The sequence below is a fragment of the Neofelis nebulosa genome, chromosome 4 (genome assembly GCF_028018385.1).
Source record: "Neofelis nebulosa isolate mNeoNeb1 chromosome 4, mNeoNeb1.pri, whole genome shotgun sequence".
Lineage (NCBI taxonomy): Eukaryota > Metazoa > Chordata > Mammalia > Carnivora > Felidae > Neofelis > Neofelis nebulosa.
In genome coordinates this window covers 99,474,081-99,494,109 of record NC_080785.1, presented here as the reverse complement: position 1 = coordinate 99,494,109, position 20,029 = coordinate 99,474,081, and the positions used below count along the sequence as shown (strand labels likewise).

General features: G+C 50.3%; 3 protein-coding genes across 3 annotated transcripts; 1 reads left to right on the top strand and 2 right to left on the bottom strand.

Moving 5' to 3' along the window:
* Positions 1–2,798: 2,798 nt before the first annotated feature.
* LOC131508571 (ral guanine nucleotide dissociation stimulator-like) lies at positions 2,799–6,108 on the bottom strand. Its single transcript, XM_058723560.1, has 3 exons — positions 6,031–6,108; positions 4,197–4,419; positions 2,799–3,926 (listed from the first exon to the last, which is right to left on the bottom strand). Exons 1-3 carry the CDS (start codon positions 6,106–6,108, stop codon positions 3,463–3,465), a joined length of 765 nt encoding a protein of 254 aa, XP_058579543.1. The 3' UTR covers positions 2,799–3,462.
* A 1,546-nt stretch (positions 6,109–7,654) lies between these two features.
* Positions 7,655–15,568, top strand: LOC131508570 (ral guanine nucleotide dissociation stimulator-like). Its single transcript, XM_058723559.1, has 4 exons — positions 7,655–7,907; positions 12,872–13,071; positions 14,669–14,835; positions 15,105–15,568. Exons 1-4 carry the CDS (start codon positions 7,899–7,901, stop codon positions 15,566–15,568), a joined length of 840 nt encoding a protein of 279 aa, XP_058579542.1. The 5' UTR covers positions 7,655–7,898.
* LOC131509617 (uncharacterized) lies at positions 7,901–9,278 on the bottom strand. Its single transcript, XM_058725511.1, has 2 exons — positions 8,962–9,278; positions 7,901–8,536 (listed from the first exon to the last, which is right to left on the bottom strand). Exons 1-2 carry the CDS (start codon positions 9,097–9,099, stop codon positions 7,916–7,918), a joined length of 759 nt encoding a protein of 252 aa, XP_058581494.1. The 5' UTR covers positions 9,100–9,278; the 3' UTR covers positions 7,901–7,915.
* Positions 15,569–20,029: the final 4,461 nt, after the last annotated feature.

The following is a 20,029-nucleotide window of genomic DNA, read 5'->3' as shown; positions in this document are numbered from 1 at the left end:
GGTCTTATCCAGGTCTTTTGTGGTTTCAGGTCTCAAGTCTGTAATACATTTTAACTTGGTTTCTGTGTGTGATGCTAAATAGGTGTCAAGTTGTTTTTCTGCGCCTGTTGTTTTTCTGTGTCCAGTGAATCTGGGCACCACCTATTGAGGAGACTGCCTTTGCCTCAGGTTATATTCTTGGTTCTTTTGTTGTGAATTGGTTACATATGTGTGGGTTTCTTCCTAGGCCTTCGGTTCTGTTCCAATGACCTGTGTGTCTGCTTTTACTCCAATAGTGTACTGCTTGGGTTGTTGTAGCTTTGAGATCTTGTTTCAAATCAGAAAGCATGATGCTTCCAGCTGTGGTCCTCCTTCTTAAACTGGCTTTGGTATTCAGAGCCTTTTGTGGTTCTGTCCACCTTGAAGGATTATTCTATTTTTGGTAACGTGCTTCAACTTTGATAGGGATTGCACCTAGGGAATGTGTAGTTGGCTTAAGTAGTGTGGACATTTTGAGAATCTTAATTCTTGGGATCCACTAGCATAGAATGTCTTTCTGCTTATTTCTGTCTTTTCAAACTCTTTCTCCACTGATTTCTTCTTTTCAGTAGAGAGGTCTTTCTCCTTCTTGGTTAAAGTCATTCTTTTTTAAGTTTTCTATGTTTATTTATTCTTGTCTGAGAGAGATACATGGAAACACACACACGTACACACACACACACACACACACACAGAGAGAGAGAGAGAGAGAGAGAGAGAGGAAGAGCTGAGAGAAAGGGAGACACAGAATCTAAAGAAGGCTCCAGACTCTGAGTTGTCAGCACAGAGCCCAACACAGGGCTCAGAACATAAATCATGAGATCATGACCTGAGCCAAAGTTGGATGCTTCGGTGACTATGCCACCCAGGTGCCTGTAGGCTGATTTACTCTTAATTTCTCTCTCTGATAGTTCGTGATTCATGTATAGAAATGAAGCACATTATATACCCCGATATACATATCTTAGCATGAGTGAAATCATTTATTAGGTCTACCAGTAATGTTGACGAGTCACTGCTGTCTCTCTAGAGCATATCATGCACTCCCAATAAGTGAAAAAGTACCTGGGAATATAGGATGATGTGATCGAATTTAGATGAGAGTAAGCAGGTATATGGAGTGAGAGTGTGCAAATTTTCTGAAATGTTTTGTGGTTGATATAATACAACAAGACCATAAATAAGGTTTGTTTGGATATATGTTTTCTTTAAACCGGACCCAGAGAGCTGTGACATAAATATATGCTTCCCAACACATTGCCCCAGCACGCCCTGTGCATCCTGGGAGGTAGCCACCTTGTCTCTCTTTTCTGTCCTGGAACCCAGTGCCTGACTCCACCGCCCAGTGAATTCATCTCAGAATACTGCAGTTGGGAAGAGACCTATGTTTTTCATAGACTTCCTGAAAGGCACCTCAAAAACATTGGATTTTACAGAGTTGTGTCTGATCTGCCTGGAATCCTCTGAGGATGTGTCGGTTGGAATGGCACTTTCTTTGCTGGGAGATCAGGGAGCCCTGCAGTATTCCTGTGTGCCTTGTGGTCGGTCACCAGAGGGTGCTGTGTGGCTGCTCATGACAGGGACACTGCTCCCCAAAGATGGGGCTGGCAGGTGCCTGGCGTCACTGCTGGAGGAGCCTGAAGGGTGGAGGGGCTTGACTCGCTCTCAAGAGCCTTGACTGAGTCTCCATCCTGCAGTCTCCTTGAGCTCCTGATGTGCTGTGTAAAGGACTCTCTTCCTTGCCGAAGTTCAAGTGGTTCTTGCTGTTGCCACTCAGTCATCAGGATGAACACATTCAAGTTATGGTCTTTAACTCATTGACCTGACCTGCACGTAGAGGTACTTTCCTGAGAGTAATCGACCCCGCCTGGGAGGAGGGCCAGCAAACAGACAGCAGTGGCCCAGCCTGCATCCTCCACCGGCCTGAATACAGGGACTGGCTGCTCTACTGGGAAGCAGAGCTATGGAACAGGAGGTGCACAGGCAGCTGGGGTTTGTCATGGGATGGGGCCTGGATGAGTGTGTTCCAGGGCATGGGGCAGGGATGCTGTGCAGGAGGTCAGAATGAGGGAGTGTGGTTTCTTTCCTGGCCCATGGATCACCCCTAGGTACCCTGATGTCCTCAGTGGTGGCTTGTCCTCCTGATTTTTCAGGGATCCACCAAGTCCCAGGAGTCCCTGCTTTTCACAGAAGACCCCAACGGAATAAAGAGTCTATAGATATTAGAAACTGGAGGCAGTGCCCGAAAATGCCTATAAATTATGTCCCCAGAGTTGTGCTAGGTGTACACGCCTACAGAAAGGGAGAGTTTCGGTACACATGTACCCTTGTGTACAGTGACGAGAGTCAAAATACTGGAATTGGCCCAGTCATTCAGCTTCTGGAGACGCAGAGTAAAGGATGATGTGTGGCCCCTGAAAATGCAGAAGGGGACAGGACTGTGCCTGTCCACTGTGGGGACATGCCATAGTACAAGACCATAGTCCTGGATGGATGCCCAACCTGTCACACCACTCATGAACACAAACACAGACACCTGCTGCACTCAAAGCCAAAGGATTGTGAAGATGACACCATGAGTTGGGGGACATTATTTCTTCAAAGAATATACGTTTTTTTCCCGTATGTATTTGTTGTTACCTATTTATTTATTTGGAAAGAGCAAGAAGGGGAATCCTGACCAGGGCTTCAAGCTGTCATTGAAGAACCTGACTTGGGACTTGATCTGAAGAACCATGAGATCATGACCTGAGCCAAATTCGACAAGGAAACTCGCCCATTGAGCCACCTTGGTGCCTGTCCTCATTATTTAAATCTTCCTTTTACTGAATACATGTCACCTGTAGGAAACCTTTCAGAACTTTATACTTTATTGCCTAATAGATTAGCATAAATGGCATATTGACAGTTTCATTTGGGTATTTTTATAATATGCACATGAGACCAATATCACCATGGCCTGTCCAGGAAAATGAAAGATTTTCCAGGTATTCGCTCTGGTCCAGACATTTCTCTTCTGGCTTCTGCTCTTGTGTCAAACCTCAGAGGGTCCCCATGCCAGATAATGAAGATATTTCAAGTGGGGGCTTCACCTAATCTTTGTTCTTTGAGGACTATTCTTCTGTCATAAAAAATATTAGTGTCATTGAATATTTAAGCAATTATTAATCAGTCTCCTGTCATGTAGCCAGACACAACAGGCCATTTTGTGTGTTTGCACACACATGGAAATCCCAGAGGAGCTAAAGCAGCAGAAACCGAGATCGCTGGTTGCAGAGACTGGGGTGAGGGAATGAGCCGTGGGTGATTAGTAGTCCACATGTCTCTGTGATGGAAATGTTCTAGGAGTACATAGTGGTCACGGGTATAAAATCCTGTGAATGTACGTACTGACACTTGAAGTTGTAATTTCAAAGGATGAGAGTAAATTTTTTGGAACTTAATTTATGTTTTAAGTATAAACCAGTAGTACATAAGGACACTAAATACCTCTATACCCACTACTAAAATGACAACGAACGCCATGACAAGGTCAGGGAATTCATCCTTTGGGGCTGCGGCCGACATGAGCCGCTGTTGGGGAGCTGAGGCTGGTTGCTCAGCTGCAGCAGGTGGTTGCTCCAGCCCTTCCGTGACCCCGCCGGCTGGGGCTGAGGGCTGCTCATGCTCTGGGGCCACCAAAGGGGCAGGTGGCTCTTCCAGCTCCTGTCTGTCAGCCAGAGCTGGGAGTACCTCCTGCCCTGGTGGGGACGCTGTAGTGAGGGTCTCCGATTCTCGTACGCGCTGAGCTCCAGGAGAACTGGTGGCTTCAGGCAGCCTGGGCTGCGAGGCTGCAGTGGGCACCACAGGGATAGCGGGGGCTCGCTCCCGAGGGACGTGTGGATGTGGCTCTAGAGCTGCTGCCAAAGCTTCAAGAATAGAAAGTGTCATCACCGGGATTGCCATTCCATGGCAGGAAACCTCTCCCGCAGACATTGCCATCTGAGTCAAAGAACCCACCAGGAGGAAATCTCCCAGACCGCAGGCTAATGGAACAGTGATCGGAGACTAGTCCCTACGCCTGGCCCACCTGCAGTCTCAGGAAACATGTTCTCTGTGGCATACCCCGTCCCCTCCACATGCCCACATCTCCCACCCAGAGTCCTCCTCGCCCAGAGACTCTGGCTCATTGGGCTCACGGTGTTTCCACCATGAGTAGAGAAGGCGGGCGCGGCGCTGCAGGTCAGAGCCCAGCATGTGGACCCCTACATACGTCCACAGCAGCTTCAAGCTGGTGAAGTCTGGAGGCTGGAAAAAGTCCTCGGGGTAGTGATCCAGCCAGGTGCCCAGGATGGAGGAGATGGCCCTGGGGATACAAAAGTAGACAGAACAATCACCATGGGGTGTTCTTCCCACTGATGTCTCAGGACAGGCCTGTGGGACCTGGCCTCTATGCCTCCTGCTCCTGGATGTCCAGAGGGTGGTCCTATACGTTGTCCACCTGTAATTTGGCAGTCCCGCCTACGAGAGACCTGGTCACTGAAGAGGGACGGTCAAGATTCTGTTTGACGGGAACCCCTTAACCAATGATGGGGTCGTCTCTGTCCTTCTTGGGGAATCAGCCAGACTCCTCGCTGTGTCCCGCTGCCTACCTCCCACTGGAATTCAAGTCCGTGCGTGAGTGGAGGGGTGGTGTCGGGGTGAGTCAGTGCCTTCACTGCACACCCTAGCGCTCCATGAAAATCTGCGCAAATACGAGACAAGGGGACTCTGTCTCTTACCTGGGCTTGCTGGGACCCTCCTGATGCCTTCAACGTGACGACCTGTGCCTCTGTGCTGCCTCATGCCCTCAGTGCACATGTGGGTGTCCTCCCGCTGACACTGTTCTCCCATCGTGTGCGTGATATGTGCTCCTTGAGCCCTCACTGTGTCTCCTGTACCCTTGCTAAGCATGCACTGTGGACGTTCCCCAAGGTGGTGAGCGTGATGCTTCCCAAAACCGTTATTCTGGGTCCCCTGATGGGGGTGGAGGCAAGGCTGTGAGTGGGAAGGGATGGGGTTGGACTCTCTAAGGGGCTGACGCGGTCCTCTGGCGCCCTCTGCTGCCTCCCTGTGCCCAAAGCCCATCCTCTACCAGAGAGGACAGGACCCCTTTCCTTGCTTCCAGGGAGAAGCCCTCATAACTTTGCCCTCTCACAGGACTCTCAGACGTGTGGGATGCTGGGTCCTGCAGCCCCTCCCACGCACAATCTCAACACTTCCCTCTTTTAGAAGGAAGGCCATCCAGCATGAGCTCAGCCTACTCACATTTTCTCCTGTTCCCTGGGTCTGGAGGAGGCCAGAAGGACATCATACGAGCTGTCCTGTGGATGCTACGTCTTGTCCTATCCAGAGTCACTGCTGACTAGAATGCAGCTCTGGAGGGGAGGGTACTGTCGGCTCTGTGCATTGGATCCCAGTCAGCTCCTACAGAAGTGCCTGCACCTAGTGGGGCTTGCTGCGTGTTTGAAGTATGATAGGGCCCCAGTCAGCTCCATCACACATATTGGTGTGGGTCTGGGCGTCCTGCTCATCCTGGGCATCCTTGACTGGTTTGAGCCAGGACTCAGACACACAGATAGAGCCTCCAATCTCCTTTTCCAATGGGAAAACAGCCCAACTCAACACCTGGCGACGGTGAGGGATGAGGCAGAAAGTTGATCATGGGGAAGAGATGGGGACAAAGATGACCCAGCAGAGACGCAGCCGTGCCAGCAGAGCTTTCCACAGGCCAGGGTGACTTTCCCTTCAGTGCCCCCACTGAGGACCTGGAGTGTTTCCACCTGGATCAGAGGAACAAAGTGAGACTCCAGGACGTTTGGTGACTTTCCTGAGACTCAGAGCTTTCAGGGGCTGAATCACACTGGGCTGTGAAGGGCAGGGTGCTCACCTCATAAACGGTACGTCCAGGACGTGCTGGGTGGTAGGAAAAGCTCTGTATGTACTCAAGAATGAGAAGAGGTAGCAGGGGTCTCTACTCAGGAAAGCAGGTACCAGGTGCTCCACTCGCTGTTCCAGTAGCATCCAGCCTCCTTCGATGGTCCACTCCACACAGTTCTCATTGTCAGGCATGGGTGAGATGTTCGTACCCTGAGGTAGAACACAGGAGGGACACAGAGTCAGACACAGCACCATGGACATCAGGAGGCTTGGGGTCCAGAATGCAGACCAAATCCCCAAGCCATCAGTGACTTGTGGCAAGAGTGAGACCAGGGTGCCCAGAGTCCGAAGAAGGATCTTGGCATTCACACGAGAATTTGAGGTGGGAAATGGCTGAACACGTTAGGATCTCCGATCAGACATCCCCACAGGCGAGGGAATTAAAAGCAAAAATGAACTATTGGGACCTCATGAAGATAAAAAGCTTCTGCACAGCCAAGGAAACAACCAACAAAACTCAAAGGCAACCAATGGATTGGGAAAAGATATTTGCAAAGGACATATCGGACAAAGGGCTAGTATCCAAAATCTATAAAGAGCTCCCGAAACTCCACACCTGAAAAACAAACAATCCACTGAAGAAGTGGGCAGAAAACATGAATGGACACTTCTCTAAAGAAGACATCCGGGGGCGCCTGGGTGGCGCAGTCGGTTAAGCGTCCGACTTCAGCCAGGTCACGATCTCGCGGTCCGTGAGTTCGAGCCCCGCGTCAGGCTCTGGGCTGATGGCTCGGAGCCTGGAGCCTGTTTCCGATTCTGTGTCTCCCTCTCTCTCTCTGCCCCTCCCCCGTTCATGCTCTGTCTCTCTCTGTCCCAAAAATAAATTAAAAAAAAAAAAAAAAAAAAAACGTTGAAAAAAGAAAAAAAGAAGACATCCGGATGGCCAACAGGCACATGAAAAGGTGCTCAACGTCGCTCCCCATCAGGGAAATACAAATCAAAACCACACTCAGCTATCACGTCACGCCAGTCAGAGTGGCCAAAATGAACAAATCAAGAGACTATAGATGCTGGAGAGGATGTGGAGAAACGGGAACCCTCTTGCACTGTTGGTGGGAATGCAAACTGCTGCAGCCGCTCTGGAAAACAGTGTGGAGGTTCCTCAGAAAATTAAAAATAGACCTACCCTATGACCCAGCAATAGCACTGCTAGGAATTTACCCAAGAGATACAGGAGTACTGATGCATAGGGGCACTTGTACCCCAATGTTTATAGCAGCACTCTCAACAATAGCCAAATTATGGAAAGAGCCTAAATGTCCATCAACTGATGAATGGATAAAGAAATTGTGGTTTATATACACAATGGAATACTATGTGGCAATGAGAAAGAATGAAATATGGCCCTTTGTAGCAACGAGGATGGAACTGGAGAGTGTCATGCTAAGTGAAATAAGCCATACAAGGAAAGACAGATACCATATGGGTCCACTCTTATGTGGATCCTGAGAAACTTAACAGGAACCCATGGGGGAGGGGAAGAAAAAAAAAGAGCTTAGAGTGGGAGAGAGCCAAAGCATAAGAGACTCCTAAAAACTGAGAACAAACTGAGAGCTGATTGGGGGTGGGAGGGAGGGGAGTGTGGGTGATGGGTACTGAGGAGGGCACGCGTTGGGATGAGCACTGGGTGTTGTATGGAAACCAATATGGCAATAAATTTCATATATTTTTTTTTTTAAAAACCATGAAGGAAAAAGAATCTCAGGTCAGATTGTTAGATGAGTATGCACAGCACGTCCCTGCATTAACAGCAGTGTCCCTGTGATTTCTAACAGCACAGTCCATTCTGGGGATCCGAAGAGAGGGACAGTACCTGGCAGAGGTTGGATCAGGATAATAGGACATGTAGGACGTTCAGTGCAGCACTGTGACATGGCAAGAGAAGGGAATCCTGTCACAATCCCACATTTGTGAAGGGCTGAATGGGTGAGGTGAGTGGTCACATTTCCAGAATGTTGTCTAGGTGATAAGGCCCTTGCTCCTGATCTGGAGGGGCCCCAGGGGCGTGTTGCTTGGCCACCAAAGTGCAGAGCATTAGACATAATACAATGAGCCCCATGTCTTTTGGGTAAAACTCTCCCTGCTCCTCACGAACGTGTGTCAGATGTGGAGAAGGTGTGGAAGGATGGTCGGGCGAACCGAGACTCCTGGGAACGTTCGTCGGGGAAGCGTGTACAACAATGCCAATATATTCTAGACAGAATGGGACGTGAAATGGTCTCACACCTCTTTTCTGATATTCCTGCAAATAAGTGGAGAGTGACGTTGCGTCTGGCCGTGGCAGGGGCTGGGCCTGAGGGCATGTTTGGGGAGCAGTTGGGGTTCCAGGTTCATCTGGGACCAGGAGTCTCCGAGAGCTACCAGGGGAGCAGCAGTGTGTTTTCTGGGCCCTGGGATTCTTTGCATTGCCTCTGGGCCCTGGGTGTTGGGTTTCCCTGGTACCTGCACTCACCCTGAGCCAGCGCTGCTTCCTGCTGATGGCATGGGGCTTCCTCCTTTCCTCCAGGGAAGTAGAGCAGGGGCTCTCATTCAGCTTCTCCTCCATCTGTGGCATGTGGCTCTGTAAAGACAGTGCCCAGCAGGCAGGCACGTAGGCAGGCAGGCAGGCAGGAGTCCTCAAAGCCGTGTCTGCTTGCTTTCGCTTGTCCTCAGGCCCATATGAATTCATTCCAGATATGACACCACACTGTGCACACACCTCCCCCACGGAGGAGAAGCAAGGTGGCTTGAGGGCTTGGATTCAACCTGTTACAGGTTAGAGGCACCTCAGAGATCCCTTTTCCCTCCTTCCCAGCATGACATGTGCGTGGCCATGATGGGTCCACCAGGTGGTCCACTGCCATCCAACCTGCTCCGGTCCCGGGGAGGACCGGCCCCCACGTCCCCCTTTCCCCGAAACTGAACATGAGGGGATGGGAGCGCCCAGGGAAGGCTCAGAGCTGTGACCTGGCCTGTCCTGACCTGCTCTAGGCAGCTCTGTGTTACCTTATGTGACCTCCTGGAAAACATCCTGAGGCATCGCCAGCGTGGGTTAAGGAAACCTCTCCAACATCTGAGTAATCCTGCGCACTGGGGTTTCTGGTATCCAGAGCCCCGGTACCTGGGAAAACAACAAGAGAACATCCTAAAGTCTCTGTGTCTGTAGGCAAGTGAGCCTGGTATGGGACCTTACTAGAACATGGGTGCCAGGTTACGGGAGTTCCAAGCTTTCCTGGGGCCTATTGTGAGCAAAGTGATGTCACTGCCTAGGATCCACCTCCTGAGTCCCCTCCTGGGATAACACCTTTGCAAATAGTCCTCTCTTTGCTGACTGCTCACCCCCATTCTCCATGAAATGTCACATCGGTACACAGTTCCACCAATGCACCCCTCTCCACAGTCCCCTGGGAAGGTCTGGGGGCAGCCAGGGTCCCAGCTGTGAGACCTATCTGGGTTGAGACAGAACTCTTCTTTCTTACCTCTTTCTGGTCCCAGATTCGCGACTGTGCTTCTCAGGGATGGTCCGTGTCTTTTCTGCCCAATGGAGATCATTCTAGCATGTCCTCAGGATGTCCTCAGGATGTCCTCAGGCATATGTGGGATGATATCTGTGAAACTGAAGCAGCGGAGTCACCTGTTGGAATATTATCCAACCACATTGACTTCAACTTCTCACCTCTCTGATTCTGCTGCTCCTCCGATCCCAGCCCACAGTCCTTGCAGGTGTGCGTACGTGCGTGAGTGTGTGTGTGTATGTGTGTGAGTGTGTGTGTGTATGTGTGTTTACCAGTGCTTGTTTTCTGGGGTCCCAGAAGGTCACATCCCCACCTAGGGAAGGATGGCCAAACATTTCCCAGGAGCTTAGGTTCTCTACTTTCTAAAGCAATCCCTACAGAAGGGATTGGAGTTGGGGCCTAGTAGGACAGAACTCTCTTTTACGTAGACTTGGTCAGTAGTGTGCCACGAGCCATTCCCTGCCTTTTCACTGGGTACATACAATGGGGACAGGGTGGCACTCAGTGGGTTGCCCTGGCCTGGGGGTCCTCCTCAGGGAAGAACGTGCTGGGATGTCTTCTGTGACGCTCCTCTTCAGCCTCACCCCCACGCCACCTCCATGTCCGCACCCAGTGACAGTAACACACCCATTTCCAGACCCCCTCCAAAATCCTGGGTCAAATCCAGGACCCCATTTTGAGGACATGAAGTTGGGGTCATGCCTGGTTCTGCCCAGTCTGTGATTCTGGGCGAGACACTGACCCTGGCATGGTCTTCACTTTCTCTTCCCCTCAGTGGCTCCCTGGGATGCCCACATCCTGTCAACACATCCTTGTGGGATTTCCTTCCTGGAGTGTGGTATGGACGTAGTGTTTGATTTCTGTTGCAAAGAAGATGGCAACATGACCCCAGACCCACCAGGTTTAGGTGACAAAATGTCCATGGCACAGCCACGTGCTCACTGTCACTGTCTGTGTTGTCTCTCAGCACCGCACAGTGGAGACCAACCCCCGTGTTGAGTCGTGACACAGACAGGTACACAGCCTTGCCCTGAGAGACAACAACAGACAGGGAAGAACTAAGGCACTCGATGTGGACTGAATCGTGCCACCACCCTGAAGTGGGCTCAGGAGTTGAGTAGCATGTTGTGTCTCAGTGATGACAGCAGCCCCAACCTCCTGAGAGGCTCTGTCAGGAGCCCCCAGCTGAGCCCTGCTGAATTCCTGGTCCCCTGGGCCTGTGAGGTAGGAAGTTTATGGGGAAGCCACTAAGGGTGGGGAAATATTGTCCCAGGGCACTAGAGCAGAGTAGTGACAACGTCCTCCTGCCCCAGGCCCTGGCCCTCCTCACCCTCCCTCTCTGCTGTCCTCCGCAGCTCTTTCCGGTCTCCCTGGTCTCCTTTCACACGTCCCCTCTGAAACAACGACCCCTGCCTCCGAGTGTCCGCCCCACTGTGCCTTCTGCCAGGCTACATACCCTCGGACTTGTGCAGGGCTGGCTCGTTCTTGCACTGCGGCAGGAAATCTTAACGTTGCCTCAGCACAGCCTTGTCAGACCCTCCCCTGGTGGAGCTCAGGACCCAGTTGTCACACCTTGAATTTTTCTATGGAGTCCTTGCTCATGTCATTCCCATTTTTGTTTCATGTTCTTTCCATCTTCCTGGCTAGACCTTGAACTCCTAGAGGGAAGACGTGGCTGCCTTACCAGCACTGGCACTACGTGAATGCTCAGATGCTTATTCCGGGGGCTGACTGAGGAGGTAAAGGGATCCCACCCACCATTTAGCAGCTCAGTCATTGTAGGCTAATTTACCTGGGTCATTTTTCAATATTTATTTTATCGTATATCTGTTGAGTCCACTCTAGTCGTAATTTGGGGCGTGAAATCACACTCCAAGATCAAGAGTCTCATGCCCTACTGACTGAAACAGCCAATTTTCATGGAACTAGACTGATTTCTAAGTTATCTTGCGGGTTAACATTTCGTACGTGTATTAGGTTATACTGAATTACCAGAGAACGCGCCACATTTCAAAAAGCATGTCCCCACAGATTTCCTCACATGACAGAGCTGGGTGTGTGTTTAGATTGGAGACTAAAGTCCTTCATGTGGCCATTGAGGAACCCGGAGTTCCTCCATCTTGTCCCTTCTCCCTCCCGAGGATATCAGGTAGTTGTACAACCAGTAGCACAAGGGGCGATAAAGGGGAAAGAGGACAAGGAAATGCACATGGGAGCATGTTATCAGCCTGGTCTAGAGTGCCTAAAATATCCACCTCTTCACTCATTCCTTGTTTTAAAGGCAAGGATTTTTAAGTAGTGATCTGTGAGCACCTATGTCCCACAAACCATAGAAAATGCATCCCTAGATATGTACCACAAAACATACGAAGGTAATTCTGAAAGGGCGGGCCTATGCTGGCAAACTCCATCTTGTTCTGTGTCCTTCACCTTGACCACACCTCCTCCCCTTGAGCCACCCCCTCCCCCACCTGCCTAACAGAACTCGGACCCTTCCCCAGGCAATCGGCTTAGGCCATAGCCATTACCTCACCAACTGCCCCTAGGCCCCAATAAAACCTTTCTGCTTTGGAAACACGCTCTCCCTGGTATCTCACCGCTGCGTTTGTGCAGGTAGGGGATTAAGCTCGAGCTAGCTCAAATAAAGGCTCTGTTGCTTACATCGGACTCGGCTCCCTGGCGGTATTTGGGGATCACGAATTCTGGGCATAACATTTGGAGGCTCGTCCGAGATCCCCATAACCCCTGAGGGACCCCCGTCCCACAGCAGTAGAGCAGTGACAACGTCCTCCTGTTCCCGTCTCCTGATTTGTTCATTTTGGCCACTCTGACTGGCGTGACGTGATAGCTGAGTGTGGTTTTGATTTGTATTTCCCTGATGGGGAGCGACGTTGAGCATCCTTTCATGTGCCTATTGGCCATCCGGATGTCTTCTTTAGAGAAGTGTCCATTCATGTTTTCTGCCCACTTCTTCAGTGGATTGTTTGTTTTTCAGGTGTGGAGTTTCGGGAGCTCTTTATAGATTTTGGATACTAGCCCTTTGTCCGATATGTCATTTGCAAATATCTTTTCCCAATCCATTGGTTGCCTTTGAGTTTTGTTGGTTGTTTCCTTTGCTGTGCAGAAGCTTTTTATCTTCATGAGGTCCCAATAGTTCATTTTTGCTTTTAATTCCCTCGCCTGTGGGGATGTCTGATCGGAGATCCTAACGTGTTCAGTCATTTCCCACCTCAAATTCTCGTGTGAATGCCAACATCCTTCTTCGGACTCTGGGCACCCAGGTGTCACTCTTGCCACAAGTCACTGATGGCTTGGGGATTTGGTCTGCATTCTGGACCCCAAGCCTCCTGATGTCCATGGTGCTGTGTCTGACTCTGTGTCCCTCCTGTGTTCTACCTCAGGGTATGAACATCTCACCCATGCCCGACAATGAGAACTGTGTGGAGTGGACCATCGAAGGAGGCTGGATGCTACTGGAACAGCGAGTGGAGCACCTGGTACCTGCTTTCCTGGGTAGAGACCCCTGCTACCTCTTCACATTCTTGAGAACATACAGAGCTTTTGCTACCACCCCGCAGGTCCTGGAAATACCGTTCATGAGGTGAGCACCCTGCCCTTCACAGCCCAGTGTGATTCAGCCCCTGAAAGCTCTGAGTCTCAGGAAAGTCACCAAACGTCCTGGAGTCTCACTTTGTTCCTCTGATCCGGGTGGAAACACTCCAGGTCCTCAGTGGGGGCACTGAAGGGAAAGTCACCCTGGCCTGTGGAAAGCTCTGCTGGCACGGCTGCGTCTCTGCTGCGTCATCTTTGTCCTCTTCCCCATGATCAACTTTCTGCCTCATCCCTCACCGTCGCCAGGTGTTGAGTTGGGCTGTTTTCCCATTGGAAAAGGAGATTGGAGGCTCTATCTGTGTGTCTGAGTCCTGGCTCAAACCAGTCAAGGATGCCCAGGATGAGCAGGACGCCCAGACCCACACCAATATGTGTGATGGAGCTGACTGGGGCCCTATCATACTTCAAACACGCAGCAAGCCCCACTAGGTGCAGGCACTTCTGTAGGAGCTGACTGGGATCCAATGCACAGAGCCGACAGTACCCTCCCCTCCAGAGCTGCATTCTAGTCAGCAGTGACTCTGGATAGGACAAGACGTAGCATCCACAGGACAGCTCATATGATGTCCTTCTGGCCTCCTCCAGATACGGATGCTTGCATTCAGAGGCTGAGGAGGATGGCGGACCCCGGGAGCAGGAGAAACTGTGAGTAGGCTGAGCTCATGCTGGAGGGCCTTCATTCTCCAAGAGGGCAGTGCTGAGACCGTGCGTGGGAGGGGCTGCAGGACCCAGCATCCCACACGTCTGAGAGTCCTGTGAGAGGGCAAAGTTCTGAGGGCTTTCTCTTGGAAGCAAGGAAAGGGGTTCTGTCCTCTCTGGTAGAGGATGGGCTTTGGGCACAGGGAGGCAGCAGAGGGCGCCAGAGGACCGCGTCAGCCCCTTAGAGAGTCCAACCCCATCCCTTCCCACTCACAGCCTTGCCTCCACCCCCATCAGGGGACCCAGAATAACGGTTTTGGGGAGCATCACGCTCACCACCTTGGGGAACGTCCACAGTGCATGCTTAGCAAGGGTACAGGAGACACAGTGAGGGCTCAAGGAGCACATATCACCCACACGATGGGAGAACAGTGTCAGCGGGAGGACACCCACATGAGCACTGAGGGCATGAGGCAGCACAGAGGTACAGGTCGTCACGTTGAAGGCATCAGGAGGGTCCCAGCAAGCCCAGGTAAGAGACAGAGTCCCCTTGTCCCGTATTTGCGCAGATTTTCATGGAGTGCTAGGGTATACAGTGAAGGCACTGACTCACCCCGACACCACCCCTCCACTCACGCACGGACTTGAATTCCAGTGGGAGGTAGGCAGCGGGACACAGCGAGGAGTCTGGCTGATTCCCCAAGAAGGACAGAGACGACCACATCATTGGTTAAGGGGTTCCCGTCAAACAGAATCTTAACGGTCCCTCTTCAGCGACCAGGTCTCTCATAGGCGGGACTGCCAAATCACAGGTGGACAACGTATAGAACCACCCTCTGGACATCCAGGAGCAGGAGGCATAGAGGCCAGGTCCAACAGGCCTGTCCTGAGACATCAGTGGGAGGAACACCCCATGGTGATTGTTCTGTCTACTTTTGTATCCCCAGGGCCATCTCCTCCATCCTGGGCACCTGGCTGGATCACTACCCCAAGGACTTTTTCCAATCTCCAGACTTCACCAACTTGAAGCTGCTGCGGGCGTATGTAAGGGTCCACATGCCGGGCTCCGAGCTGCAGCGCCTCACCCGCCTTCTCTACTCATGGCAGAAACACCGTGAGCCCAATGAGCCAGAGTCTCTGGGCGAGGAGGACTCTGGGTGGGAGATGTGGGCATGTGGAGGGGACGGGGTATGCCACAGAGAACGTGTTTCCTAGACTGCAGGTGGGCCAGGCGTAGGGACTAGTCTCCGATCACTGTTCCATTAGCCTGCCGTCTGGGAGATTTCCTCCTGGTGGGTCCTTTGACTCAGATGACAATGTCTGCGGGAGAGGTTTCCTGTCATGGAATGGCAATCACGGTGATGACACTTTCTATTCTTGAAGCTTTGGCAGCAGCTCTAGAGCCACATCCACACGTCCCTCGGGAGCGAGCCCCCGCTATCCCTGTGGTGCCCACTGCAGCCTCGCAGCCCAGGCTGCCTGAAGCCACCAGTTCTCCTGGAGCTCAGCGCGTACGAGAATCGGAGACCCTCACTACAGCGTCCCCACCAGGGCAGGAGGTACTCCCAGCTCTGGCTGACAGACAGGAGCTGGAAGAGCCACCTGCCCCTTTGGTGGCCCCAGAGCATGAGCAGCCCTCAGCCCCAGCCGGCGGGGTCACGGAAGGGCTGGAGCAACCACCTGCTGCAGCTGAGCAACCAGCCTCAGCTCCCCAACAGCGGCTCATGTCGGCCGCAGCCCCAAAGGATGAATTCCCTGACCTTGTCATGGCGTTCGTTGTCATTTTAGTAGTGGGTATAGAGGTATTTAGTGTCCTTATGTACTACTGGTTTATACATAAAACATAAACTAAGTTCCAAAAAATTTATTCTCATCCTTTGAAATTACAACTTCAAGTGTCAGTACGTACATTCACAGGATTTTATACCCGTGACCACTATGTACTCCTAGAACATTTCCATCACAGAGACACGTGGACTACTAATCACCCACGGCTCATTCCCTCACCCCAGTCTCTGCAACCAGCGATCTCAGTTTCTGCTGCTTTAGCTCCTCTGGGACTTCCATGTGTGTGCAAACACACAACATGGCCTGTTGTGTCTGGCTACATGACAGGAGACTGATTAATAATTGCTTAAATATTCAATGGCACTAATATTTTTATGACAGAGGAGTAGTCCTCAACAAAGATTAGGTGAAGCCCCCACTTGAAATATCTTCATTATCTGGCATGGGGACCCTCTGAGGTTTGACACAAGAGCAGAAGCCAGAAGAGAAATGTCTGGACCAGAGCGAATACCTGGAAAATCTTTCATTTTCCTGGACAGGCCATGGTGATATTGGCCTAACGTGCATATTATAAAAATACCCAAATGAAACCGTCAATATGCCATTTATGCTAATCTATTAGGCAATAAAGTATAAAGTTCTGAAAGGTTTCCTACAGGTGACATGTATTCAGTAAAAGGAAGATTTAAATAATGAGGACAGGCACCAGGGTGGCTCAATGGGCGAGTTTCCGAGTCGAATTTGGCTCAGGTCATGATCTCATGGTTCTTGAGATCTAGTCCCAAGTCAGGCTCTGCAATGACAGCTTGAAGCCCTGGTCAGGATTCCCCTTCTTGCTCTTTCCAAAAAAATAAATAGGAAACAACAAATACATACGGAAAAAAAAGTGTATATTCTTTGAAGAAATAATGGCCCCCAAGACATGGTGTCATCTTCACAGTCCTTTGGCTTTGAGTGCAGCAGGTGTCTGTGTTTGTGTTCACGAGTAGTGTGACAGGTTGGGCATCCATCCAGGACTATGGTCTTGTACTATGGCATGTCCCCACAGTGGACAGGCACAGTCCTGTCCCCTTCTGCATTCTCAGGGGCCACACATCATCCTTTACTCTACGTCTCCAGAAGCTAAATAACTGGGCCAATTCCAATATTTTGTCTCTCATCAGTGTACACAAGGGTACATGTGTACCGAAACTCTCCCTTTCTGTAGGCGTGTACACCAAGCACAACTTTGGGGACATAATTTATAGGCATTTTTTGGGCGCTGCCTCCAGTTTCCAATATCTGCAGGCTCTTTATTCTGTTGGGGTCTTCTGTGAAAAGCAGGGACCCCTGGGACTGAGTGGATCCCTGAAGAATCAGGAGGACAAGCCAGCACTGTGGCCATCAGGGTACCTAGGAGTGACCCATGGGGCAGGAAAGAAACCACACTCCCTCATTCTGACCTCCTGCACAGCATCCCTGCCCCATGCCCTGGAACACACTCATCCAGGCCCCATCCCATGACAAACCCAAATGCCTGTGCACCTCCTGTTCCATAGCTCTGCTTCTCAGTAGAGCAGCCAGTCCCTGCTTTCAGGCCAGGGGAGGATGCAGGCTGGACCACTGCTGTCTGCTTGCTGGCTCTCCGCCCAGGCTGGGTTGCTTACTCTCAGGAAAGTACCTCTAAGTGCAGATCAGGTCAATGAGTTAAAGACCATGACCTGAATGTGTTCGTCCTGACGACTGAGTGGCAACAGCAAGAACCACTTGAACCTCGGCAAGCCAGAGAGTCCTTTACACAGCACATCAGGAGCTCAAGGAGACTGCAGGATGGAGACTCAGTCAAGGCTCTTGAGAGCGAGTCAAGCCCCTCCACCCTTCAGGCTCCTCCAGCAGTGACGCCAGGCACCTGCCAGCCCCATCTTTGGGGAGTAGTGTCCCTGTCATGAGCAGCCACACAGCACCCTCTGGTGACCAACCACAAGGCACACAGGAATACTGCAGGGCTCCCTGATCTCCCAGCAAAGAAGTGCCATTCCAACCGACACATCCTCAGAGGACTCCAGGCAGATCAGACATAACTCTGTAAAATCCAGTGTTTTTGAGGTGCCTTTCAGGAAGTCTATGAAAAACATAGGTCTCTTCCCAACTGCAGTATTCTGAGATGAATTCACTGAGTGGGGGAGTCAGGCACTGGGTTCCAGGACAGAAAAGAGAGACAAGGTGGCCAGCTGCCAAGATGCACAGGGCGTGTTGTGGCAATGTGTTGGGAAGCATATATTTATGTCACAGCTCTCTGGGTCTGGTTTAAAGAAAACGTATATCCAAACAAACCTTGTTTATGGACTTGTTGGATTATATCACCCACAAAACATTTCAGAAAATATGCACACTCTCACTCCATATATCTGCTTACTCTCATCTAAATTCGATCGCATCATCCTATGTTCCCAGGTACTTTTTCACTTACTGGGGGTGCATGATATGCTCTAGAGAGACTGCAGTGACTCCACAACCTTACTGGTAGACCTAATAAGTGAATTCAGTCATGTTAAGATATGTATGTCATTGTACATATTGTGCTTCAATTCTATACATGAATAACAAAGTCTCAGAGAGAGAAATTAAGAAAATAATTTAAAATCACTCCAAGAGAAGAAAAAGCTTAAGAGGAAATTTAGCCTACAAACACCTGGGTGGCACAGTCAGTGAAGCATATGACTTTGGCTAAGGTAGTGATCTCATGATGTTGTTTTGAGCCCTGTGTGGGGCTCTGTGCTGACAACTCAGAGTCTGGAGCCTAGATTCAGACTTTAGATTCTGTGTCTCCTTTCTCTCAGTTCTTCCCCACTCATATGCGCTCCCTCTGTCTCTCTCTCTCTCTCTCTCTCTCTCTCTCTGTGTGTGTGTGTGTGTGTGTGTGTGTGTGTGTATCTGTGTTTCCATGTATCTCTCTCTGTCAAGAAAAAACATAGAAAACTTAGAAAAGAAAAGAATGACTTTAACCATGAAGGAGAAAGACCTCTTTCCTGAAAAGAAGAAATCAGTGGAGAAAGAGTTTGAAAAGACAGAAATAAGCAGAAAGACTTTCTATGCTAGTGAATCCCAAGAATTAAGATTCTCAAAATGTCCACACTACTTAAGCACCTACACATTTCCTAGGTGCAATCCCTATCAAAGTGGAAGCACGTTACCAAAAATAGAATAATCCTTCAAGGTGGACAGAACCACAAAAGGCTCTGAATACCAAAGCCAGTTTAAGAAGGAGGAACACAGCTGGAAGCATCATGCTTTCTGATTTGAAACAAGATCTCAAAGCTACAATAACACAAGCAGTACACTATTCGGCTAATAGCAGACACACAGGTCACTGGAACAGAACTGAAGGCCCAGGAAGAAACCCACACATATGTAACCAATTAATTCACAACAAATGAACCAAGAATATAGCCTGAGGCAAAGGCAGTCTCCTCAATAGGTGGTGCCCAGAATCACTGGGCACAGGAAAACAACAGGCGCAGAAAAACAACTTGACACCTATTTAACATCACACACAGAAACAAAGTTAAAATGTATTACAGACTTGAGACCTGAAACCACAAAAGACCTGGATAAGACCTTGGACAGAAGGTGTGGGAAATCGCACCCCGATGTCCTGAGTTGGGAGATTATAGGGAACGCTTTGCCGAGCAGATCACTGCTCTCTGGCCTTCCTGCAAACAGCCAGCAGCAGCTCACTTACCTAGTTGGTGTGTATCTGGGGGGCAGGCGAGACTTGGCTGATCTAGTGCGTGTGTATCTAGGGGTTGGGTTCTGCACGGGCTCACCAAGTCCTTGGACCGTGTTGTCGCGTGGAATATTTTATCCTGTCTCGATGTGGTTTGCACCATGTCTTCAATACGTTCTTTCTAGCATGTGGCCCGCTGACGTGTTGCACATCGTTTGTAGGCTTAATGACTACGGGAGCCTGAGAGCAGCTCGCGGAGACGTCCCTTAAAGTCCCTCTTACCTCTCTTGACTTGCTTGGAGTCTGAAGCAATCCTTTCTGCTGTCCTTGGCTTTGCTGGACAAAGCCAAATGCCACACCCACGAGAATGTTTGGATCTCAGTCTTGACTTGAGTTTTGGGATTTGACACCAGAAGCCAAAGCTACAAAGGAAACCTAAACAAGTGGGACTACATGAAATTAAAAAAACCAGTTCTGCACAGCAACAATATCTTCCACAGAATGGAAAGGCAACATAGTGAATGGGAGAAAATACTTGCAAACGACATACGTGGTCAAGGGTGAAAACACAAAAGATACCAAGAACTCCTACGGCGCCACAATGCAAAACCAAAGAGCAATGATGGACCTGGCAGAGTCCTGAAGAGGCATTCTTCCAATGAAGACATACAGATGGCCACCACATACATGAAGAGAAGTTCCATGTCATTCCACATTAGGGAAATGAAAGTCCAAAGCCAAAGAGATATCACCTGAAACCTGTCTGAACAAACGGTCTTATCAAAACGACAAGAAAACACAAGTGTCGGGTACA

Coding starts and splice junctions, on each gene's coding strand:
- LOC131508571 (XM_058723560.1), bottom strand. CDS start 6,108: ATGCCTGACAATGAGAACTGTGTGGAGTGGACCATCGAAGGAGGCTGG. Junction 4,420..6,030: donor AACAGCGAGTGGAGCACCTG/GTACCTGCTTTC, acceptor GCCTGTCCTGAG/ACATCAGTGGGAAGAACACC. Junction 3,927..4,196: donor CTACTCATGGTGGAAACACC/GTGAGCCCAATG, acceptor CTATTCTTGAAG/CTTTGGCAGCAGCTCTAGAG.
- LOC131508570 (XM_058723559.1), top strand. Junction 13,072..14,668: donor CTGGAAATACCGTTCATGAG/GTGAGCACCCTG, acceptor TTGTATCCCCAG/GGCCATCTCCTCCATCCTGG. Junction 14,836..15,104: donor CTACTCATGGCAGAAACACC/GTGAGCCCAATG, acceptor CTATTCTTGAAG/CTTTGGCAGCAGCTCTAGAG.
- LOC131509617 (XM_058725511.1), bottom strand. CDS start 9,099: ATGTTCTCTTGTTGTTTTCCCAGGTACCGGGGCTCTGGATACCAGAAA. Junction 8,537..8,961: donor TTTCCAGGAGGTCACATAAG/GTAACACAGAGC, acceptor CTGTCTTTACAG/AGCCACATGCCACAGATGGA.